The sequence below is a fragment of the Symphodus melops genome, assembly GCF_947650265.1.
Source record: "Symphodus melops genome assembly, chromosome: 16".
In the NCBI taxonomy this organism is placed as follows: Eukaryota; Metazoa; Chordata; class Actinopteri; order Labriformes; family Labridae; genus Symphodus; species Symphodus melops.
The window spans coordinates 10,591,856-10,614,618 of NC_136706.1; the positions used below are offsets into that span (position 1 = coordinate 10,591,856).

The window sequence follows — 22,763 nt, forward strand, 5'->3', positions numbered from 1 at the left end:
CAAGACTTCGACTATGCCACACTTTGAAGTTTGGCCTCTAATGCAGCAACAGTTTAAGCCAAAACCACAAGACAATGAGAATGACTCATTTCTCCTAAACATAGTGATTGAATTTTTTTTGAATGATTCACTTAAAAAAAAAGTCATCATTAGAGAAGCATGAATTTGAACATTAGTCACCAGATTACAGCAACAAATGTTGATTTTGCTGCATTTTCCTTTAAAACCTCAAGTCATGCTGTGTAATGTACCGTGTAATTTCTAAAATATATTTGGATATTTCTTGAATATCATGGAATATTTTGATAGAATATAAAGTCATATAAGAAAGTTTAGAGAAAACAAATATGAATGACAATTGTTTCCAGAGAGGGAAGCCCCTTTCGCCTACCTACGTAAGTTAAGGGGAGAAAAGCAGGGAATGCGGTGCTTCACTGCATCAAACAAATTGTTTTCTGGTGTGACGAAACATTTTTTTTCCCCTCACGAACGACTGACTTCCAACATCTGAGTCTTGTTAGAACTGTTACACACAACAACAAGACTGCAGGGCGCAACAATGAAGAGATCAGTCAGTGACTGATCAGCAACTGATAATTAGTTCAAGGGTTATTTGTGCTTACTTTGACAACACAGAAGGATTAGTAAAGCTAAAAAAACGCCTGTGAAATCAAAGAAGGATCGGGGACATTCTGTGTTTCTGTGTGTTGTCATTCTACACCGTTAATTTGAGCCGCAGAGTCATTGACCAGATGTTTATTTTCTCTTTTTCCCCCCAATATCTTGGCTCTTTTCTCTCTACTTCTCCCTGCTTAGTTATTTTTTTCAGTTTGCAATGTTATCACTCCACAAGTACCAATTATAGCATATATTTAATTGTTGTCTTTTTTCCAACAGTCACCAATACTGCTTAATGTCTTAACCTAAAACTTCCGAACCATCTGATGACTGATCAATTTGTCAAATTAAAGAGTTAACATCTGATTTTAATGGCATGTTTACTTATATGTTTCCAGTGATTACAACAATATCTGATACAATCAGTTGATAACCTAAAAAGTTGTGAATAAATGTCTGGGATTCATTTTTGCCTGATATTGATGACTTTTTTTTTTTTTTTTTTACTGCATTAAATTTAGATAATCTGGCACAATTAAAATAAAATGGGAAACAGATTTCAAAGACAAACCAGTAATGCTGCAGCCTTTGGTAATGTTTGTTACCTGTGTCACAGTGCGTCAACACTTACAGAGTGTTTTCTGAGAGGTTCTTGTCTGGACATGTGCGGACCATTGCCTTACAGTTGACTCATCGCTTAAAAGGAATAAAAAAAAATCCATCAGTGGGGGAAAACCCTTAGTAACGTAATGATACTGTAGGCGAGGATTACATAAGGCATATGAAGAACTACATCGTACAGTGCTGTCCGTGGTGCTGAAATTTGTCTGCAGGTATTGACACGTAGATCATCATTCGGTCCCTGATCATATTGGTGTGTGAGTGTGGGTTATGTTCTCTCATTGACTTAATGCTCAACTTGAACGTTTTTACAAGATATGAGCTTCTTATAAAAGATGACACTAAAAAAGCACTTTCCCTACACACTATTTAAAAAAAATAAATGTTAAGAGTTATCTTATAAAAAGGATTGGGTTTACTTCAAAAGCAAATATTTATTTTCCTTCAGAGGTTATGCACATTTCTTAGTATGAGTATATTTTTAATTGCACAGGTTTTGTTTTTGAATTTTGTAGTCACACAGGGGGCCTTCTAAATCTTGTTTCGGGTTATTATACAGTATATGTAAGTGTGTGTGGGGGGGGGGGCAGTTATTGTTTATTGTAACAAATGTCTATCTACATTATTGTTTACTAAATGACTTAGTTTATGTGTGCGCATAATGTTTGCCTCATATCTGTTGGTGCATTGACTGTGCACCTCCTCAAAAATTAATGCAATACTGAAGCAAGAAACAATTCAAACATGAACTGTGGGGCAGTGAGACAGGAAAGGGGATTTGAGAAAGTCAATACAGTAGCAGGGAGATCACTGGCAGAAAAATTTTGGGAACAAGTCTGCAATTATCCACATCTGTATGATGTGTCATTGCCACTGCGCAGCTACAAAAATGCCTGTCAAACTAGCTGGCAACAAACATAAAAGCATATAAAAAGTCAATCTGGGAACCTGTAAAAGTAAATGGAAACAAGTCTGGGGGTGATAGGTCTCCACATGGGAGCAACTAAGGAGTACCACTCCAGTTACTTGTAGTGTACCGGTAGTCAAGTATGTGGACAATTACGCTCATGGAGCAGCTGGTTGTGTACAGGAAGGCAAGGTAAAACAGCAAGAACATCTCCCACCTCAGGGGTTTGCAAAAACCATCATAAAATTGCAGGAAACTAAAATGCTTGTCATTCCCTTTTTATTTTCTCAATTGCTCGCCATCTAAACTCCAATGGCATTTAAAACAAGTTCAATAGGTAGATTATGATTACTCAAGAAATTGTTCCAAGTCTTCATCCTAAAGTCAGGTATTAGCCCAAAAGTAAACGCACTCAAACTCACATCTGATCAATGGCTCTGCAATACCCAAATACTTATTGAATGTCAAATAAGATAAAAAATATCGGTGATCATATTATATTAGGCTTCCTGTCAATTCTGCACAGTAGTTTCTCTTTCACCATTATCAAATCAGTCTTTGCTGTGTGAACAGTCAGGAAGAGGGAGGCTGTCAAGTGGACTGAATGACAGTTAGTTAAACACCTCATAGGGATGTGACAGCTAACTCTGCAGGGCTTTCTTTTTACACGGTTACAGAGGCAAAACAGAAGTGCATGAAATCTCTTAAATACTGTAATTATGCTTGATCATTTGACATTGAGCAAATTAATGAAGGAATAAAGGAAATAGATCAGAAAACATGGCTACTTAAATCTTTCTGTTGCAAAACTTACAAGTTGGACAGGAGCCAGCCAGTAGTTCGAGAAATATCTGAGACACTTATAAACAGAACAAAAAAGGAGAAGAGAATAAACAGAAGCGGAGATATGGCTGTTGTCTGACAATGTGAAAAGGAAATTAAACAACACTGAAACCAGACAGAGGACCCAGATTCTTGAAAGGTGAAATGCACCTTATACAGCTTCTTTCCTCCAAAAACACTCAGATGTTTGTCTAGAGATTAGGCTCCTGGGAAAGACAGCGCTTCATGGTGTCTGTCAAAACAGCTGAGGGCTAGTCGACTCAGCTAAACTGGCTTGCATGTTGAATTGAGGAAAGACGAGTCACAGCTTTTATCAGGTATGTTATGTGTCACGGAGGGCACAGAATTCAGACATCTCCTCTCAGTCACGAAAACCACAGGAGGTAATTTAACTAATGAGCATCCTGTCAGCTGAAGTAGACGGCATCATCCGGAAAATGAGCACACAACTTGAGTCAGAGACACATCTGTCAATGAAGGGTCCATTTATAGCAAATGACTGTTACTGTACATTTTGTGCAGAAAACACTTTACTCTTGAGTCTCAAAAATCAGAGCATCAGTCAGGATTCTTCTAAAATGCATCAATATTTAATCAAATGCACCATGGAATATCTCTGTGCTTTCTCAGCAGCTCAATGGATGTGACCTTGCATCCTCTTTGCAGAGGATTGTGGGTCAAAAAAGCTTGCTGACTCACATACTGCAAAATGAGACCAGATGTAGTAGAACATCCTGGTCCTTATTTAAAACTGCATTTGACAAACGTTGATTGTGACATCATAGATATTTTTTTGTAATACTACAGTATATAGTCATATTTTTATAAAGCACCTTTTCAAGGTTTGTGGACAAAAGAAAAGATAACACGCTAAAGAACATTGAAGTAAGGCTGTTAAAGGAGCCCAGAGTTTGATGGGTAGTGTCAAAACAGCTGCAGTGGATATGATTGGATGTTTCAAGTCAGCTGGTGGCCATTCAGCTGTGAATGAGCTTGTGATTGTTAAGGACACATGAAGCAGCTGATGCCATCAGCTAATCTAAGTGGGACATCAACACTGTGCAGAAACCTAACACTACACTACATCTTTATTTTCAGCATCTCAAGGAATGACCATTCTAGAAAGAAAGTAGCCCAGGTTAAAATTAGCAAGTCATAAAAGCTCATTATTGATGGATACTGACTGATCAAAATGTAAAATGTGTCCTAGCAAAGCAGCCTGGAGTAAAAACATGTGGCCCTCCACCTAAAAGTGTCTGTGATTTATGACTATGTTAAAGCGACATTTATGTGCTACTAATTGAGTTTTTAACATACTTAGCACATCAGAAGACTGTTTTTTGTGTTCGTATAAAGACATGTTTTATTTCATAATACTTCCTTGGATGAAATAATTAGAAAGAGCCCTTTTGGGATACTTTAAATAGCATGTCTAAGGTCTATTCTGGTAAGATGCACAAGTACTGAAAATGAGAAACAATATTTAAGGCTTATCAGAGATATAGAAAAATGGACCTGAGATAGATGGAGGAAAAATTGTCTTTTCTTTTTTCTGACCTGTTCTGCTCCATTGGTGGGTTTTGTGTGTTAAGGGGAGGAGACAGAGAAAAGGGGGAAAGAGAGAGGGAGGGGAAGAAAGAACTGGGTGGGACAGAACCCCCCCTTGCATGCTCTTGCACACACTCAAATGCAAACACACACACACACGTGCAAACACACATGCATGCACACATAAGTGCACGCGGCTCTTCAAAGCCAAGTGGTTTTCATAGACATCCAATTACACTAAGAGATGACATCTGGTGAACTGCAGCACATAAATAAGGTGAAAGGAAAGACAAGATTCAGTCACCTCAGAGAAACTCCAGATAACCAGACAGAGCTCGGCTGATAGAGATAGAGGAGAGGGAGAGGCAAAGGAAAGAGGGAGGGGGCCAAAAGAGAGGGAGCCACACACAGGAGGAAAGAAGAGAGGCAACGCGCTGCTCCTGCTCTCAGAGAGGCAAAGACTGAGGAGAGATACGGAGCACAGCTAACTGACAGGACGCACAACAAGAGAGGGGAGAAAGACAAGAACTGCCGAGCTCTGTTGCACACCGAAGTAACTTCAAACCAGCTCTGCAAAGAGAAATAAAGACGGCAAAGAAGAGAAGAGAGGAAAGTCTGGATTTTGTGACTTTTTTATGGCCTCCTTTGCGTGGATTTCTCTGAACATTTTATGAGATGCAGCATTAACCTTTTTTTTTTTTTTTTTACTTTCTGTTTTTATTTATTCCCTTTGTACTCAGCAAAGAGGCATCTTTTATCCAGACCTCTTCCTCTGCCTTGCTGAAGACAAACGGTTCGGGAGATGTGTGTCGATGTTTAGCAGCGTGTATGAATGAAGTATTCATGTATGTTTTTGTCTTCGGAATCGAGTGTATAGGCTTACATTCAAACTTTTAAAAAAAAAAAGGATTTTTCTAGCGCGTGAGAGCAACAACCAGCAAAGAGCAGCAGCGTTGGAACGGGGGAGGAGGTGGTGAGAGGTCTTTGAGGCGAGCCCCCAGTTGTTCCCATCGCGAGGTGATCTGAGTTATGGATGTTGACACATTCCTGCGGCATTGCTGAGGAATAAACAGCACCAGGGACTACAGCAGAGTCGGCCACAATACCGCAGGCTTCAACCACCATCAGCAGCTGCATTGCCATCTCCAGCTCCATCACTCAAGACAAAAAAAAAAAAGAAAAGCTACATCTGCTGCCACAAATATTTTTCAAACAGGTAACTCTACAGGTTTCCTCACCTACAGTTCCAGTGAGTGTGGGGGTCCCTGTACATAGGAGGTGTTGGCGGTCAGTCAGGGGGGGGTTTCTCCCACTATTGTTCCGTCTCCCTGCACCCAGCTCAGCATGCCCCAGCCCCTGAGCACCTCCACAGCTCTCCCAGCTCCACTACCATGTGTAGATGGACAGTGACACAAGGTGCACCGGTCGCCTGGTTCTCCTCCCACCCCTGCCGCAGATCTCCTTTACACCTCCTCACTCCCATCACCTTTCTCTTCCTGTTTCTCCTGCTCGGACCTTCCTCAGCCTCACCGCTCTCCACTCTGTCACCAGACTCCAAAAGGAACCAAAATGCACCAGGAGGTAGTCCTTCCAACGTCTTCACCTCACCCTTTCCACTTTACTCATCGCCGCAACCTCCGCAAGCATCCTCCGCAAGGTTGCCAAGGGCGACAAATGTTTCATCGTCCTCAGCGACAGTTGTCGGGCGCCACGTGCGGAGCAGTTACAACCATCTTCAGGGAGACGTGCGCAGGAGGAAACTGTTCTCCTACCAGAAATTCTTCCTTCGCATCGACAAGAAGGGGAAAGTTAATGGCACCAAAAGTGAGGACGATCCGTACAGTAAGTCAACTTTGTTAATTTTTTTTGTATTCTTTCTTTTATGCAACAACGGAAATTGCACTGAGCCATTGTTTCACTTAGTTTCAGTGTATAATTTTAAATAAAAGCGGAAAAATGCAAAGGGAAACACAATTAACAAAGAAAGTAATGAAAAAAATCTCAGATCAGTGAAGAGGAATTAATGCACTCTATTTCTAACATTGCATCGTGCTCATTCCTCTGTTGAGAGATGTCCCATTTGTTCCTACTTAAGAACTTTAGCACATTAAGACAGGTGACGAGGCAAGAGGAAAAATACCAGAGCTGCTTGATTTAAAGCCTAAAAACCTTTTCCAGACTGCGGAAAGTTAGAGAGGAGAGTTCATGACAGTGAATAAGGAAAAAAACTAAATGACTAGACCTGGAGATTAAAAAAAATAAAATAAAAAAAATGAGAGCAATGAGAGAGCCCCTGGAACCAATTAGAAATTGTCCAAAGAAACGTCTTCTTCTTTGAGGAAATATCTAAAACAGGGTTATTACCAAACCTCTGGAGAAAATGACTTACTTTGAAGTAAGTACTTTCGCTTTTCGCTGCTTTTCTGCTGAAGCTATAATAGTAGCAGGCATATGCTAAGCATGAGGTTATACTGAATCAGATGTAAAGTAACAGCCATGTAAATTCGTCTCCCTCTCTCTGGTGTATGCATTTTGAGGGCAATGAAACATGATGTTAACCTTTATTTATGCTGAGAAGGTTCACTGAGCACTCGCATGCTCTTCTGTCAGCGCCGCTCAGCATCATGTTCACACACTTACACTCCTTCACACAGAATAGACTACTATTCCTCCAATGAGGTGCAACAAGACACTGCGCTGGGGTCTTTAAGGAACATTGAGATCACTGAAGCGTTTACGACGGCTTGAAGAATATCAATGCACAGATGATTCTGATTTTCTTGAAAATCTTGAGGGACAAGACTGGAAATAGAAATGAAAAATATGCATAGAACTATTGTGATATTTTGGCATTTTTTAAGTTCATTGAAAAGCAAACAGTACAATAGTAGCAATAACTTAGTATGAAAACTGTAAGAAATGATCATATATTTACCGTAGCACATATACAGACTCTTAAGGGTGACCATTATCATTTATGACTGAAAAGTAAGAACAGAAAATCAGCTGCAATCACTGTGTACTCTTTATCATCTTTATCTATCGGTTAAACACATCTGGAAAATCTCCAGCACTGCCACAGAACCCTGGTCTCAGAGTAGCTGCAGCACCCTGAGGGCACATTGACAGTAGTTGTTGAGGGAGAACAGAACATTGCTCCCACATTTACCTGCTTACAGTTTCCCCAACAGATCAGTTAGACGAGCGACATCCAAAACACAAGCGCTGTTCTGAATGCTTATACAACAGGCTCCGGCTGCATGACGTCTACTCTCTGTCTGTGTGTGTGTGTGTGTGTGTGTGTGTGTGTGTGTGTGTGTGTGTGTGTGTGTGTGTGTGTGTGTGTGTGCATGTAATGGTGTGTGTCGTGTAGTCAAAAACGACATGAATGGATCTTGATCACTCACACAGTTTGATACACATGTCATAGGTTTGTTTGCATCTGTCTGTGGGTTCAGGTTGCTGTACAAGCCTCTCCTGATAAGACACACACACACACACACACTCACAAACACACACTAGAGCACAGAGAGGCCACTCTAGCACATGGCCTCCATATGGCAAAGCCCACTTTTATTAGGGCCAGGGCCAGTGTGAATATGGGTGTGCATGTGTGTTTGTGTGTGTGCCACTCAGACACCAGGGCTCTGCCAGACATGGCTGAAGGAATTTCAATTAGCGTCCACCCCCCTCGCCTGCAGTCCTCTCTGACATACACACGGACATGTATACACACTCTTTTACACATATGCACAAAAAAACCAACCAACCATTAGGGTTTGACATGTCACTAGGTAAATCTGCATCAGGTCATGCCATTAAAAAAGCAATCCATCATTTTCAACAAGTCGTGCCTCATAAATGAAAAAGTAGGCAAGAACTTTTTTTTTTTTTTAAAAAGAAAAGAAAGGAAAACACTTGCATGTGAGGTTTGGAAGGTCCTGGTTTCTCTTGGCAGCATATTTAGAAAGCATTTCATCAAGTATCTAACTGATAGCGTGTGCAGATGTTTAGCATATTATAGATTTCTTTAAAAAAAAAAATGGTGGGTAGAAAGTTGGCGACAAACTTTTTGCAGTGATGAAATAATGATGAAGTCATGTGTATATACTATCATGGTATACCGAATGTGTAGGTGCACTGACTGTTGGTATCAATGCCAAAGCTTGCATGTGCAATAAGCCACTTGCTGCTATCTCACACGTGTTTTGCAATCAACAGAGAACAAATTGTACCCTATAAACCAAACCAAACAATTAAATTCTCCTGGTCTAACTGAGAACATGGACGCGGTTTTTCAACATGTGAGACATTATGTTTTTCTGCACAACCAATAGTTAATCACTTGTTTTTGTTTTTTACTTTCATATGCTACAGATTTCTACATTGTTCATTTATACCGTATAGTTTCGGAGCATGTACAACCAAATCAACCGCTTCAAAGCCGCACGCAGACTGTCGGAGAAAGTTGTTCTTTGAGGCAGTTTTCTGGTCTTCAAGTGCTCATTAAAAACATATGGTTCTGTTCCTGTGATATATTGCTAGCTTTCAAAAATACCCTAAATTTAGAAAATCCTATCATACAATAGAATTTAGCTACATAACGGAGTGTACTGAAGTGCTCCAATAAGACATTATTATTGACCTAACTGGAGCGCTCCTTGAACATAAGCTTCAGATCGAAGAGTCGAGGGGGGCGGTTGTTAGCTTTCTTATCGTGGTCTAGTAGTCTGGTAATGTTCAGGAGGTCAGATTGCAAATGAGAGTCATTAGACGGTGTCAGAGGTGGTGAAGAATTTTCAGCTCCAGCTCTGGGGTCGACTCTCCTCCGCGGTCGAGTCTTTCTAATCATGTTGTCAAAGCTGAACGCAGTACATCATCCTGGGCCTGCGCTGCAAATGCGTGCTCACTGATGCCTGTTTGTGTTAACTTGTCTATTTGTGTCCTGCACCCATCTCACCTTATAACGGCCTTCGAAATAAGACGCCTCCCCCGTCTGAATATGCGAGTCGTTGTCAAGTGAATACACTGATCCCACTTCCACCGACCAAAGACAACAGGACTGGCCTTGTTCTCTTTCCTCGATCTTCGTCCACAAACTGTCACATCTTGTTTACAAGCACTGGAATAAAACGATGAAACAAATGGACATGTGTTTGCAGTCGGACCGCAGACTTGTGGTTGTACGTAGCAAAATTAGTTTCAAATGGTGCCAACTTGACCGCAGTTGGAGCTTTTGATTCTCACTGCAGTCACCCGGGTTGTTGAAGCTGCCACACAAACTTATTGTCAACATTAATCACAGGCGACACATAACGCAGCACTATTTATGGAGAGGCTAATACACTGGATGTTATTCTGATTTAGTGGAGGCTGTCCATGTTTAGGGTAACGACATCGACCTGCCCCCTCTGGTTTGACCTCTGCCTATTGACCCCAGTCAGGAAGCTTTGTTAATGGAAAGGTCAACGCTACATCTAACGTGTCACTTTGGGGCGTTTCTGTTATTTTGGCAATAATAGTTGTGTGGTAGAATCAGTTTTCCCTCCGTTTTCTATAACTAAATGAATCAAGCTGACTACCTTTATTTTGACAAAACATATTCTCTTATAACTTTGATAACAGTTGTGTTTGTTTGATTTGATTTTGTGGAAATCTGTTTTACATAGTTACAGCCCTTTTTCCAAATGAATGTGCTTCAAGCATTATTTTTTTTATGACTTGGAAGTTCGAAAAAGCAAATTACTTCAATAACAAAAATATTTTTAAATCTAATTTACAAGTGAAATTAAATATACTAATGTTTTACTGCACTGGCAGATCCACTTTTAAAAAATGGATTATAAGGATTACGTGTTCAAATGAAGATTCCATATTCCAGAAAAGCTAATCTTATGTCTAATTCTCTTTTAACCAGAGAAATGCAAAATAAATGTGTTTCAGACATATTTGATTAAGGTTGTATAAACCACAATCACTTCTTACCATCTCCCCCGTGTCCATTAACCTCCAATGACTCAGCAAAGTACGGCTAATTTGCAGCAAGTGCTGTCATTCCAATCTCAACATCTTGAAATTATTCCCAATCTCTCCCTGTGTCCCTATATTATATTTTGCTCCTCGCTCTGTGCCTGATGAGCTGAGTTTAGGATTCTCGTGGGAAAAGGTAACATTGGCCCATAAAAGAGAGTTATGAGGAGTCGCTGGATGCTCCAGAGGTTAGTGTCAGCGTTGCTTTTCATTCAAAGTTACTCTGACATCTTCATGGACTCTTGTCTACAAGAGCCGTAAATAAAAGTGGTGAGCCAACGTCACCGCACAGACTTGTTCAGGAAACGCTGAACCTATCATTGAGGCTCCTAAAGCTGCCAGAGCAGAGTTTAACATCAGCCATTACATCCAGCTGTACTCTGAAAACTTTCAATAAACATATACTACCTGCGCACTCCCTTCCATACTCACTCCCTCTGATCGTCTCTCCACCAATCATTATCGTGGTTTAAACAAACAGGCACGGTTTCTAATAGGTCAACCAGCTATTTTTCCAATAAGCTGATGCCATCTTTAATGATGTTTGTCAAACATTGTCACAATGAAACCTTACGTAATATAGATCATTATATAACATAAGAACAGTGTTACTCGACTGTGACTTGCCTTTTATGAATGGCGAAATCATCGATAACACCTTGTAAACAAAGAATGACAGCCTAAAAAACTTTAAATAATCTTTGATGCCTTGATATCAAATGTTTAGTTTGGGACAAAAGGGAAGCACACATCTAAAGACCAGGTCTTCAAAGGCTCAAATACAAAGACTGTTCGCTTGGTTATGTTGCACAGAGATAGCTGGGAATTTAAAAAACTTTTTAGGCCTTCAATACGTCTGGTAAGATGTGGGATTTCTTCATTTTTAAGGCACTTCCCCTTCAGTATATTTAGTGATGGTATTGATAAGGCAGTCAACCTCTTCAATTTAATACGCTCAACACTGTGCATTTAAAAAATGACATTGCCTCCAAACTTTTGGCAAAGTTGCCAAAAGAAAAAGAGAGAGAGAGAAAGAGAGAGAGAGAGAGAGAGACAGAGAGAGAGAGAGAGAGAGAGAGAGAGAGAGAGAGCGCATTGGGGTCCAATAAAATTCACAGTCTAACACAAATACTTATATACTGACTGACATTTCTCAACTCCTTTTGGCTTTGCCTATAAAGATACTTAAATAAAGATAAGTCTCTATGTCTCTTAGAAATAGACAGAGATAACAGAAAGTATTGCTTTCTAAATTGCACAAATACATTGGCAACGTTTCGGTACTGTAACAATAAATAAAATCACCAAATGGTGAGTGGTACTTTTTGTGGCATCATATTAAAATAGGTATACATATTGTTGAATTCTTACAACTATCACATCAAGTGTAGAATTCTGATATCTTGACAACACATGGTTATGATAAAAGTTATTGTTATGAGCGAATGAATCTTTATTAATCTCTATGAACCTTTATTAAAAACCTTTTTTTTTTTTTTTATCAATTTACATTTTAAACTTACAATCTTGATTAGACTTGGGTGCCTTCAATACAAAGTTGTGGGTGCATTTTAATACGTTTTTTTTTTCCATTTGTGGTCTTCAAAATACATGAACTGAGTTTGAAAAAGTCAGTCATCACATATGGTTAAGGCATTGGTTTATCAGATGAACCCTTTGACTCCATAACTGTCCAAATGGGGTAATTTACAGCATATGTGTCTTAACTTGGCATCTCAGGAAAAGTGCAATGTTGAAAGCAACTGGTCTAACTCTCCAAAATTAGAGTAAAGAACATTCTACAATATCTAAGTTCAATTTTACTTTAAAAGGCTGTTTCTGAAAAGCGTCACTGAGGACACTGACAAGATCTGTCTCATTTCATCTCTGTGTCCGTATTTCCTTTCATCACCACTTGATATTTTCCCATCAATTCACCCTGCTGTCCATTAATGTGTCAGCGACAACAAAAAAAAACCTCAAATGAAAACCAGATTTCTTGTGTAACCTGCCACAAACCCAAGTCGCAAGACACCATCTTAAACAAAAGTCTTAAAGCAGCAAATCAAGTTTCTGTGAAACCTACAGCTGCGACTCTCTGACAAGCAAATGGATCTAAACACAGAGTTCATTATTGTCCACGAAAAAACCCAAGTGGGATGTCTTTGTTTTTAACAGGCGTTCTTTTTCATTGTTTATGTTATGTAGATGAATTTTGCAAAGTGCAATCATAAACATCCAAGAAGGAGGGAGCAAGAGAAGGGAAACATTAGAATGATGGATTCTCGGGAATTGACCAAGTTTCTAAATAACTCTCAAGATTAAGTTTCGATAATTGTTCCCATGTAACTACTTCTTTTTCTTTAGCTTAATCACGTGTACACCACACACTGATACCCTTAGGATTGGAAAGCTTCAGGAAGTCCTTTTGAACTATTCCTGAAGGTCCTTGTTGCATAAGAAGCATGTAGCACATTCAGCTCAGTGTTTGTGTCCTCTCCGAGCTGTCCTGACAAAAATTCAACAGTTTGTTTGTGTCTGAACAACAGAAAGTCATGACATTTGGAAACAAACTGAAGAAACGGAATCGCAGCGTCTTTGACTCAGCATGGAGTAAACAGTGATGGGAAAGTTGTTAGCATCATTTACAGTTGATGACTTTAAAAGTGCATGCTTTGCAGATTCACCAAGATGCTCGTCAGCAAAGCAACGTCAGAGCCTGTTCTTATTTGTTGTGAAAGTATAAAGTCAAACGTTCTTTTGAGTAATTTAAGCTAATAAGTCCTCTTTTTGGATGGTGCAGAACAGTGACCTCTTGTAGCAGTAAACTGAACAGCTCCTGGGCAAAAGCATGCATAATACTCAAGATGGAAATGTACAGTTATGCAGTGCTCTTTAGAATTATAATCGTCTATCTATCTATAACGTTATGAGCAACTATAACCTATGAAATAGCATTCAGATTTTTATTTAATTCTCTTCATTTAGATCACTTTTTTTGTTATAAGCAGGACGTTAAGAATATTGGCTTTAACAGCAGCCAGGAATGCTAAATGTGAGAATATGAAGACAAAAGGATAGTGAAAACCTCAGGGCCTCACCGTCCTGACTTATTGTAGGATGAGTCATCAACACTCACATTCACATTCTGCTCCAATGTGGCGTTTTTCTGCTTTTCTCCTCTTCCCAATACATTAAATCGTTTTGGTGGATAGTAAGACAACATTTGAAGACACTTCCTTTTGCTGTATAATATTAGGATTGTCATGTTCTGCAGAAGATCAAGTCATTCACGAATATAACTTTTACATTAAAACAGTCATCCATGTGGGATTTGAAGTCCTTCAAAAACGTATGCCTCAACTGATCCATAGAACATCTATATAAGATCTTCTCTGAAAGCCTTACACTGAATGTGTCTCTTTGGCGTTAGCTACGTGCACATGAACAGACAGAATTCATGGCCTGTAAAACCGTGGGAGGTAAAGAAATACATCTGTGACAGATAACATCCACCAACCACACACACACACACACACACACACACACACACACACACACACACACACACACACACACACACACACACACACACACACACACACACACACACACACACACACACACACACACACACACACACACACACACACACACACACACACACACACACACACACACACACACACACACACACACACACACACACACACACACACACACACACACACACACACACACACACACAGCATGAAAGTGAGGGTCCTAATGCAGTCATCAAAGGTAGAGCTGAGAGTTGAGTCCAGAGAGGCATCTGGATAGCCTGGTCGTTTCAGCAGAGCAGCAAGGAATGCCAGCTAATTACCCCGTTTGTGTGCGTGTCTGTATGTGCGTGTGTGTGTGTGTGTGTGTGTGTGTGTGTTAGTGTTCGTCGGTGAACCCATGTAAATGCATTTGTGAGTCGAGACAAAGAAAAGAAAAACGCAGAGACAGAAAGATTTGTGTGACAAACTGAATTATATCCCTGCATGTCAGTGCATATATTTGTGGTGTAAAATAACAAGATTTTTAAAAGCTTTTAAAGTCCAACACCAACAACTCAGACCACAACAGTTGGGTAAGATTGCACAGGCAGCTGAACTATAAATGAAAAATGTGTGAAATGCAGACAGTCGTCACAGCACTTTGCCTGAAAACATAACTCCTGCCGTGTCAGGCCAGTGAAATATTTTGACAGAAACTGGCAGCTTTTGCACCTTATCATGTTACAAAGTCAACTGTGTTAAAGGATTCACAGTTTTTTTTTTCTCTACCTGATCTCTTAATATCTCCTTTGATTTCCACTCTTGATATGTCTCACAATTTGCTTAGGTCTTACTGCGCTTAGTAGATCGCACATGACGGGGTTTTCTTAGATCCCTTTTGTTTGATTTTTAATAATCTGCATGTGATTTTACTTGCGTACCTCCTCCTGTTCTGAACTCACTCACAGCTCCAACAGTGTGTGGTTTCAGCTATTTCTGTCGAACAAGAGAGACAGTGATGCGAGTGTTTCTGTCAGGGAAGGAAATAAATTGGGGCAGGAATACGCTGTTTAATACTAGTGTGGCTCAAATTTTACAACCCTGCTTTGAAAGGTGACTCGATGTCTGTTCAATGTTCAATGTGATTTGATCTGTTCAATGTGATTTGTAACCCAGATATACAAAAAAAGCAAAATCGTTTTTCAGAACCATTTCCAAAATACTGTATTGTGAAAATCAGAAACAGGCCTTTTTTTTCTCAGCTTTGGTTAAAATCCGTTGGCCAGGCAGGCTTTGATGTGGCCACTTAGCGCAGTATGATACTGTTGTCAACCACATCAGTCTAACCCAATACCTCAATGCTCCTCCAAACACAAAATATACAGCAATTTCCACTCCAACCCAATGACTCTGCCAGCAAAACCTAGAAGTATTCTTTCCCTCTTCATAAAAAGCCATAAATATTCAAGCAAACTCTGAGAGCAAATCACGCAAAGGACAGTGTTTAATCGTGGTAAAAGGATGGTTTTGGGGAAATGTTGAAGCAGCCAAGATGGTCTGTTCGCAAAAATATTGTTCACTTTTTTTTTTTTTGCACATTTCAAAATATAGTAGAATTTCCAAATGTCGGTCCTTTTTTTGTTCTGCATTCCTTTATTCTCCTGTTTAATCTTTTTTTTGTGTGGATTTGCTTTCTTTTGATTCTTTTAGCAGTCACATGGATGTAAACACAAATGTCACAAAGGATATGAGATGTCATCAGTCACAGTTTAAAAGAGAAATATGATCTTTTATTTAAACCTCATCTGATTCAAATCAGACATGAAATCTTAAAACAATACATAAAGCTACTCTTGCCTCTTGTTTCCTGGATGTCACTTTTATCTATCAAAGAGAAAGTGGAAGAATTAGTTGGAGTGTTTTAAACAAATACCCAAGAATATTGGCCCCAGAATAGAAGGACTAACCCATTTCACTGAGGGGAGTTCATGACTCAAACTTGTCTGCAAGTGACAATATTTCACAATAAGAGTGAAACCCATCTCTCAGGCCTACTTGCACACAGTAGATCCGCTCACAGCAGGTCACCGTGTCAAGGTCAGACTGTGAACAACCACAGCATAATCTTCAAAAAGTCCACTGGATAAAACGTGGAAACATTTTCATAACCTCCCGTAACCTTTAGGTTCAGCTGGAGTCTCACTGAGTGGCTCTCCAAAGGAGGCGGGGCAGAGGAGTGAAAGGAAGCTCTTTGTTTGTGTGTAACTATCTGGAGTTGTGTGTGGATTAGTGAACATGTTGACATGTAATGTTTGCGTGTGGTTTCCTGTGTTTCTATGTTCAGTATGTTAGTGATGAAAAAAAAAAATGCTGCCAACACTATCATCTGTCATGCATCTCAAAATAGACAAATCGAGTGACAATTGGAATTTCAATAAAACATTAGACACATTTCACAAACTTTCATTTAAATAAATCTACGACTACTTTTTCAATATCTTCATTATTTTTAAAGGGGTGTGGAAACAAAAACACTGCAAACCAAAATGTAAATCATCAATTTGTTTAACTTTATTTTCGTTATCAGACGCTTTCAAAGATGAATGCTTATGTTTGAAGAAATGGTATTTTTCTAAACAAAGGACTCTGTTGCAAATCACTAGCACTGACTGCCCTCCATACAGCCACCTTACTGCTAATAACCAAATTTTAACCCCTTCAAAATTTCAACATTTTAAAAGTAAAATAAGTTTCAAAGCAAGCCAAAGAGTATGTTCTGTGAAGCAACAGCCCTTACAATAATATGAACTTGTGTCTAATGTCTCTTTACCCTTAACAAAGGGGTTTACTGTGAGGGGGACAAAAGCTGATAGAAGTAGGAAATGTAGCATTAAAAAATTCAGAGTAAAATAATAGAAACTAGACAGTAAAGAAAGAAATGACCGTTTAGGTCTCCTAAAACTAAAACAACAACCATCCATAGCAAATACATTTTACAAACTGTTGAACGTCAGCATCACTTCTTATAAGCAAAAACATAACTTGCTGTTCACTCACACATTCTTCCAAGGTATGAGTGAACAGTACCGCTTTTTAAATAGCAGATTCCCTTCACGTTGAAAGATTTAACAGGGTTACATTGGAGTTAAGTTTTGGCCCTGAAACACACTGAACCTCATAGTGGCCTTTATGAAGTGGTTAATGAACAGGTTCTCACTGTTAGAAGGCCAGGCTGTGTTTATTTGTACTCATAGCTCAGTTAGTGTTACAGTTTGGACTCAGCTGGCAGAGACCCATTTGGCTCATTTTTATGAAAGTTGTAGTGTTGCCCTGTTACACGCAGGTGTTTGCCTTTGGTAGCTTTAAGAAAAAATGTAGATAGCGGAAAATGTTCATGCCTTTTACATTAGCTGAACCTTGTACTATTTGTACTTTCAGCTTTAGATCATAAAAACTTTTTTTTCTGCATTAAGAAAATGTATTCACACTGGGCTGAGATCCAGGAAACACAAGGAGGTAGACAGACTGCAAAAAAAACCCATACAGACTCAAGACACATAAGAATAAAAGTGTCTGCATCAGTCTTTGTGTTTATCTTAAAACCTGATGTAAGGGCCTTTGTCACAGGCTCTGGTCCTGTTTTTCTCCCTGCTATAAACTCTGATGTTGCAATCTAAGCCTTTTGTTGCAGCCTCTCCTTTTAACTCACGGGCAGCACAGGCTGCTTCTGGTAACTGGTTAAGGGGCCATAAAAGAGCTCTGTGCTTTGGTTTTCTACAAACCACATCAAACGGACGGAGGGGACGAGGGTTTGAACAGGTGGAGTGGACTTGTCACAGCTCAGAAATGTCACTTAAAGTGCAACAAGATGGAACATCTAGAGCCTGATAGATCGGTGTTGTGATGATCTACTTCTTCTCCAAGCTGGGAGGTTTAACAAACTGTATTTACCCAATTAGGATTCTAAATGTGTGCCTGAAGCTGTGCTCGTCTTCAGTCTGTCACAGGGACCTCCATCACGTCTCTAGCCAGTTGTCTTCCCAGAAAATTAGAACTATTTGAATTGTTTTTCGGTAAACCGTCAGGTCATTAAGTTTCCCATCACAAAGTCAGAAATCTCAGAAAGACAAATGTAAGAGTATTAGAGATAGCGTACTGATTACATGATGACCCTGTTCCTTTATACTATTCCTGCAGCCAGTCTGCACTTTCCTTCTAGGCCCTTTAACTAATCCTCTCAAACCACTGATAGTTTTATGGCTTGGTGTAACTGACTTTAGGAAGAGAGAAGAAAGGGCCGGCAACCACAGCTTAAACCAGTAATTGGTGCAGGCTTGAAAACTGATACGGACGCCTTGACCTCTTGCCAGCTTGGCAGCCACAGAGGCTCTCTCCGTCGCGTCCATGTGAACGCCTGCCTGCGCTCCCCTGGTCAGAAAAACAAACAGAGAACGGAGAAATGTTTTTTCCTGGCTTACACCTTGGTCCCAGGGCACACAGCCCAAAAGCTAAGCAGCAATTGAACGGGGCAAGAGGCCACTACGAGGTCTGACTGTAACCCAGTGGAGAAAAAAATAAGGAGGGTGGGGGAATAACTGAGACAATTTAGATTTTCTATTTTATAATGTTTTCATTTAGATCATGTATTTCAAGATGCATCATTTGACATCAACAGCTTCCAGATATAAATTAAAATAAAAGGATTGCTACCTGTGATTTTGTGAACTGTACCATGTCAGTTAGACCGTCCTGTGCACACTGCTATCTTATCATTGACTTGTATCTGAAAAGGGTCGTGGTCAAGGTTAATGATATTCATCATGCACTATATTCCACACTCAAAACATCCAATGTGGATTTCCATGCACCATTGTTGACAAAGTGATCTAGCAGTTAATTGGGATCGGTTAATTATTCGACAGTCTATTTCACATGGCTGAATCAGAAAAATGTTTTTGTGACAGTTTCTTCGAAGCACATTTTTTTCTTCTCCAGGTTTATATACTTGACATGTTTGTCTATGTTCTTGATACATCAGGTATTTTGGAGATCAAGTCTGTGGATGTGGGAGTGGTGGCCATCAGGGGCCTCAGCAGCAACTACTACCTGGCAATCAGCAAGAAGGGTGAATTGTACGGAGCGGTGAGTAGCAGTTTCCCAATGATCTGCCAATTTAAATGTGGGATGTCCAAAACGCTGTTTCAAGGTGGTCAATTTCCTACACTTTTCAGTCTAATGATGTTTCTCTTTTGGAGAAACATCAGTGACACAGTGTTAAATCACTGAATCTTAATGAAGCAAAAGTAAAGACTTTTCTCCCGAGGCCGCATTAAATTTTCCTAAATGCTCTCTAAAACAATACACTGCAAGACTCCGGAAATAGGAACCAAAGTTAATCAATGTGAGCAGGCCTCTCCTCTCTGCTACCTACCTCTCCTCACTGCTCCATTCAGAAACAGGAAACACAATCCTTCAGTTTCTCTATTCTGCTTCAGTCCCTCTGGGGAGGGAAGCCCTTGTTTCATTTGTTTTCTCCACTTCCCTCCCTTTACTTCATTTCATTCTCCATTTTTTTCCTCTCTTTTTCTTACTTTGAAAGACCCAAACTTTCAGCGTGTCTCTCCGGAGCCACACCACAGATGAAATGACACACGGTAGAGGAAGACAGAGAGGCATTCTGTTGCATGGCCTGAAACTGAATTCCCATGACGTCTTCTGCTAGGTGCAACACTAGCCATAGTAGCTCGAGCGGTGAAGGGCCGGCGTTCGATTACACTTGATGGGTTTCCACAGTGACTTCTTTATCCAGTGGTCATCAAATGAAATCATTGTTTCAGACCATGGACAAAATATAGGTGAATCACAGCTTTATGATTGTTTTGAACTTTCCAGACGATTGTATAAATGAGAAGGAAAAAAAAAACAGACAAATTATTTTAATTGATTGGTTTGCGCAAAGTTACTTTTCTATTTTGACGTAGAGAAGGGTTAGGCTTGAAAAACATTCCTTAAAAGATTCATGAATATAATTTGATGTCACTTACAATTATAATTCATTTTTACAAACTGCTTTTCATATCACTGACTTGAAATGCAGCCAGTACCCAAATACTAATACATAATACCCAAATACATTGTTCGCTTGTACTGAGGAACAAGCAGTGTTGGGTAAAAAAGCTGAACTTCTGGAACCAATTCGAACAGCTGTGGCTTGGTACACAGAGAGAGAGAGAGAGAGAGAGAGAGAGAGAGAGAGAGAGAGAGAGAGAGAGAGATATGATATTGTGAGTGCATGTCTGTTGTGCATGTGTGTGTGCTTGTGTGTGCATGTGTGTGCGTGCACAATCAGAGCAATTTAATTTTTGCTCATGAATATCAAGTTTAAGTGAAGTTAGCCCTAAGCACAAGGGCAGCTTCTAGTAAACTGACAAATGTTACTCTCTCAGATCCCTTTGTCTTTATTTAGCAGTGGGTGGTCACTGCGGTAATTGAACATGGTGTCCTGGCGCTCTTCGCTGGCCCAGAGCCCAACTTTGAAGATGTCACACATCTCATGCCTACCTCTCCATCGCCACCCAATCGTACACAAACCCACAACCCTGCAACTGCAGTCAAGAGACACACAGACAACGTCTTTCCCAATCACAATTTCCTGTCCATTTTGTGTTTTCTAGTGGGCCTAGATTCCACAGGAAATTTTACAACAACTTCTTATACAATGGAGATCGTTTGTCGACCTGTGTTGTTCTAAAATGTAAACAACATGCTGTTGCTGTGTCAACACAAGGCCTAAAGGAAGAATTTTAGGAGCTTTTATTTTGATAGATTAAACAATCGATCACTTCAATAAATAGTCATGAAGTAGTGAAAAATGTCCTTGTCCATAAAGAGATTTACATTTTCACTTCCCATTTACAAAATCGTTGTTAATCTGCTCTGATCTGTTCTCCCCCACGTGATGACACTTACACCCTTTGTCTCTCCCATGCAGAGGGACTTCGGTTTAGACTGTCGTCTGATTGAACGCATCGAGGAGAACAAGTACAACACCTACGCTTCAGCCGAGTGGCGCAACAAGAAGAAGCACATGTTTGTGGGACTGAACGCCAACGGCAAACCAATGAGAGGGAGGAAGACAAGAAGGAAAAACACAGCAACTCACTTCCTGCCCATTGTGGTGCAACCACGATGATTGGACTTATAAGCCATAAGAGAGCTTTGTACACTGCAGGCGACCAGACTTTGTTGAGGTACAGCGATATTGGACTGATCTAAATCAGATCTGAATGATGCACTGAGGAGGAAAAGAATTGAAACCTATGAACATTTTATCTCTGTTGGATAGAGGCATTTCTATTTTTAAAGAAAGAAATAAGATATATTGCTATACATTGTATATATTATTTTCAGTTTTAAGTTATCAAGTACATTGGCCAGGTAGAAAATATGAAAAGAAATTGAATCTGTGCCAAAATGTGGTTAGTAAGTACATTTCCAGATTTGTATACATGTGACGCTCTGGATTAAGTTATGACTTTGTGTGTAAGGGAGGGACAAGAAGAGAAGAGGAAGTATCGATGGAGGGGAAGACGAAGACATCGGAAAGACAAACGATGAAAAGGAAAAGTTTAAGTCATTTAGCTCCAACCAGCCGCAAGTCTAACACTATCATCATGTTTTTCCTTTGATTTATTTATTTTGTGTAATATTTAACAGAATAGAACAAAAACACAAAAAGGACATTTTTTTTTTGTCTCTTTGACCATTTATGCTTCTGTTTTTGAATACTAATCATTTACCGGAATAAATATAAAGATACATTTGTCTTTAAGGTGTTTGACTGGCTTAAAATCCGTTCAGATATTTGTAGGGTTGTTCAGTGTCAACATCCCAGAGATAGAAATAAATACATATACATGCAAAAACACTGAAGAAGATTCAGTTCATCAGTTGACGCAATATTTCTTTCACTTTTTCCTCTCAGTGTAATTATACAAAGTGCTACAAATGAAAAGTAACTCAGTGGACTAAAATGAGTATGTTTCAGTTCACCAGTTTCAAAATGAGCTGTCATTTTTTTGTTATGAAATCAAAACAAGATAGTCTGTTATTCCCCTCCCCACATTTTCAACAGAATTGGAAAATCCCACTTTTCCTTACGGTGGCGACATTCAGCCTTTCCTTTTGATTTTTATGGTTAAACTTTGTATACATTCATAAATATTTGATCAAGACAATATTCTTATTGAGCTGTTGGCTGATGAAAATAAATATTCAATTGACATTCCTTTTTACATGCAGCTGTTAAAAATTTTCTAGTTAATCCAGGTAAGAGTTGGAAAGCTGGTTTATGTCACACGAACAGACCTAACTGAAACTGTAAGCTGTTTGGAGGCCATAAAACTGATATTCTGACTGTGCTGAATACATGACCAAAGGTACTTCAAAAAACCTAAAAAGCATATTTCCTAGAGCTTTTAGAGAAAAGGTTACATTTATTTTTATTCATCATTTGGAATAAGGAAACAGAATATGATGTTAAAGTACCCTGCTTTGATCAAATGCATGCATGTGTTCTGCGGAATGTCATCAGCATGTTTAACATCATGGTCAATGATACAAACGTGTTTTCTTGACTCTAGATTGAACTTTCACCTTGCCAGATGTAAACT

At 39.5% G+C, this 22,763-nt stretch overlaps 1 protein-coding gene and 1 long non-coding RNA gene across 4 annotated transcripts in view; one reads left to right on the plus strand and one right to left on the minus strand.

The window, feature by feature from the left end:
• The window catches only part of LOC306837454, a 96,060-nt gene that overhangs the window by 30,138 nt on the left and 43,159 nt on the right, over nt 1-22,763 (minus strand). Inside the window, exon 3 of one of the 3 annotated variants that reach the window (XR_013780933.1) lies at nt 6,243-6,321. The exons of 1 other annotated variant lie outside the window; for it this stretch is intronic. This is a non-coding gene — a long non-coding RNA (uncharacterized lncRNA). Of the gene's footprint in view, nt 1-6,242; nt 6,322-16,654; nt 18,520-22,763 lie in introns of those variants that run through there. One more of the 3 variants, XR_013780934.1, reaches the window with a different exon arrangement.
• On the plus strand, nt 4,450-21,815 carry fgf10a (fibroblast growth factor 10a). Its single transcript, XM_079365147.1, has 3 exons — nt 4,450-6,379; nt 19,130-19,233; nt 21,083-21,815. Exons 1-3 carry the CDS (start codon nt 5,929-5,931, stop codon nt 21,281-21,283), a joined length of 756 nt encoding a protein of 251 aa, XP_079221273.1. The 5' UTR covers nt 4,450-5,928; the 3' UTR covers nt 21,284-21,815.

What these genes read in the sequence shown, in the direction of transcription:
- fgf10a (XM_079365147.1), top strand. Translation starts at nt 5,929, where the DNA reads ATGTGTAGATGGACAGTGACACAAGGTGCACCGGTCGCCTGGTTCTCC. An exon ending in AAGTGAGGACGATCCGTACA is followed by an intron (nt 6,380 to 19,129) that starts GTAAGTCAACTT and finishes TTGATACATCAG; the next exon opens with GTATTTTGGAGATCAAGTCT. An exon ending in AGGGTGAATTGTACGGAGCG is followed by an intron (nt 19,234 to 21,082) that starts GTGAGTAGCAGT and finishes TCTCCCATGCAG; the next exon opens with AGGGACTTCGGTTTAGACTG.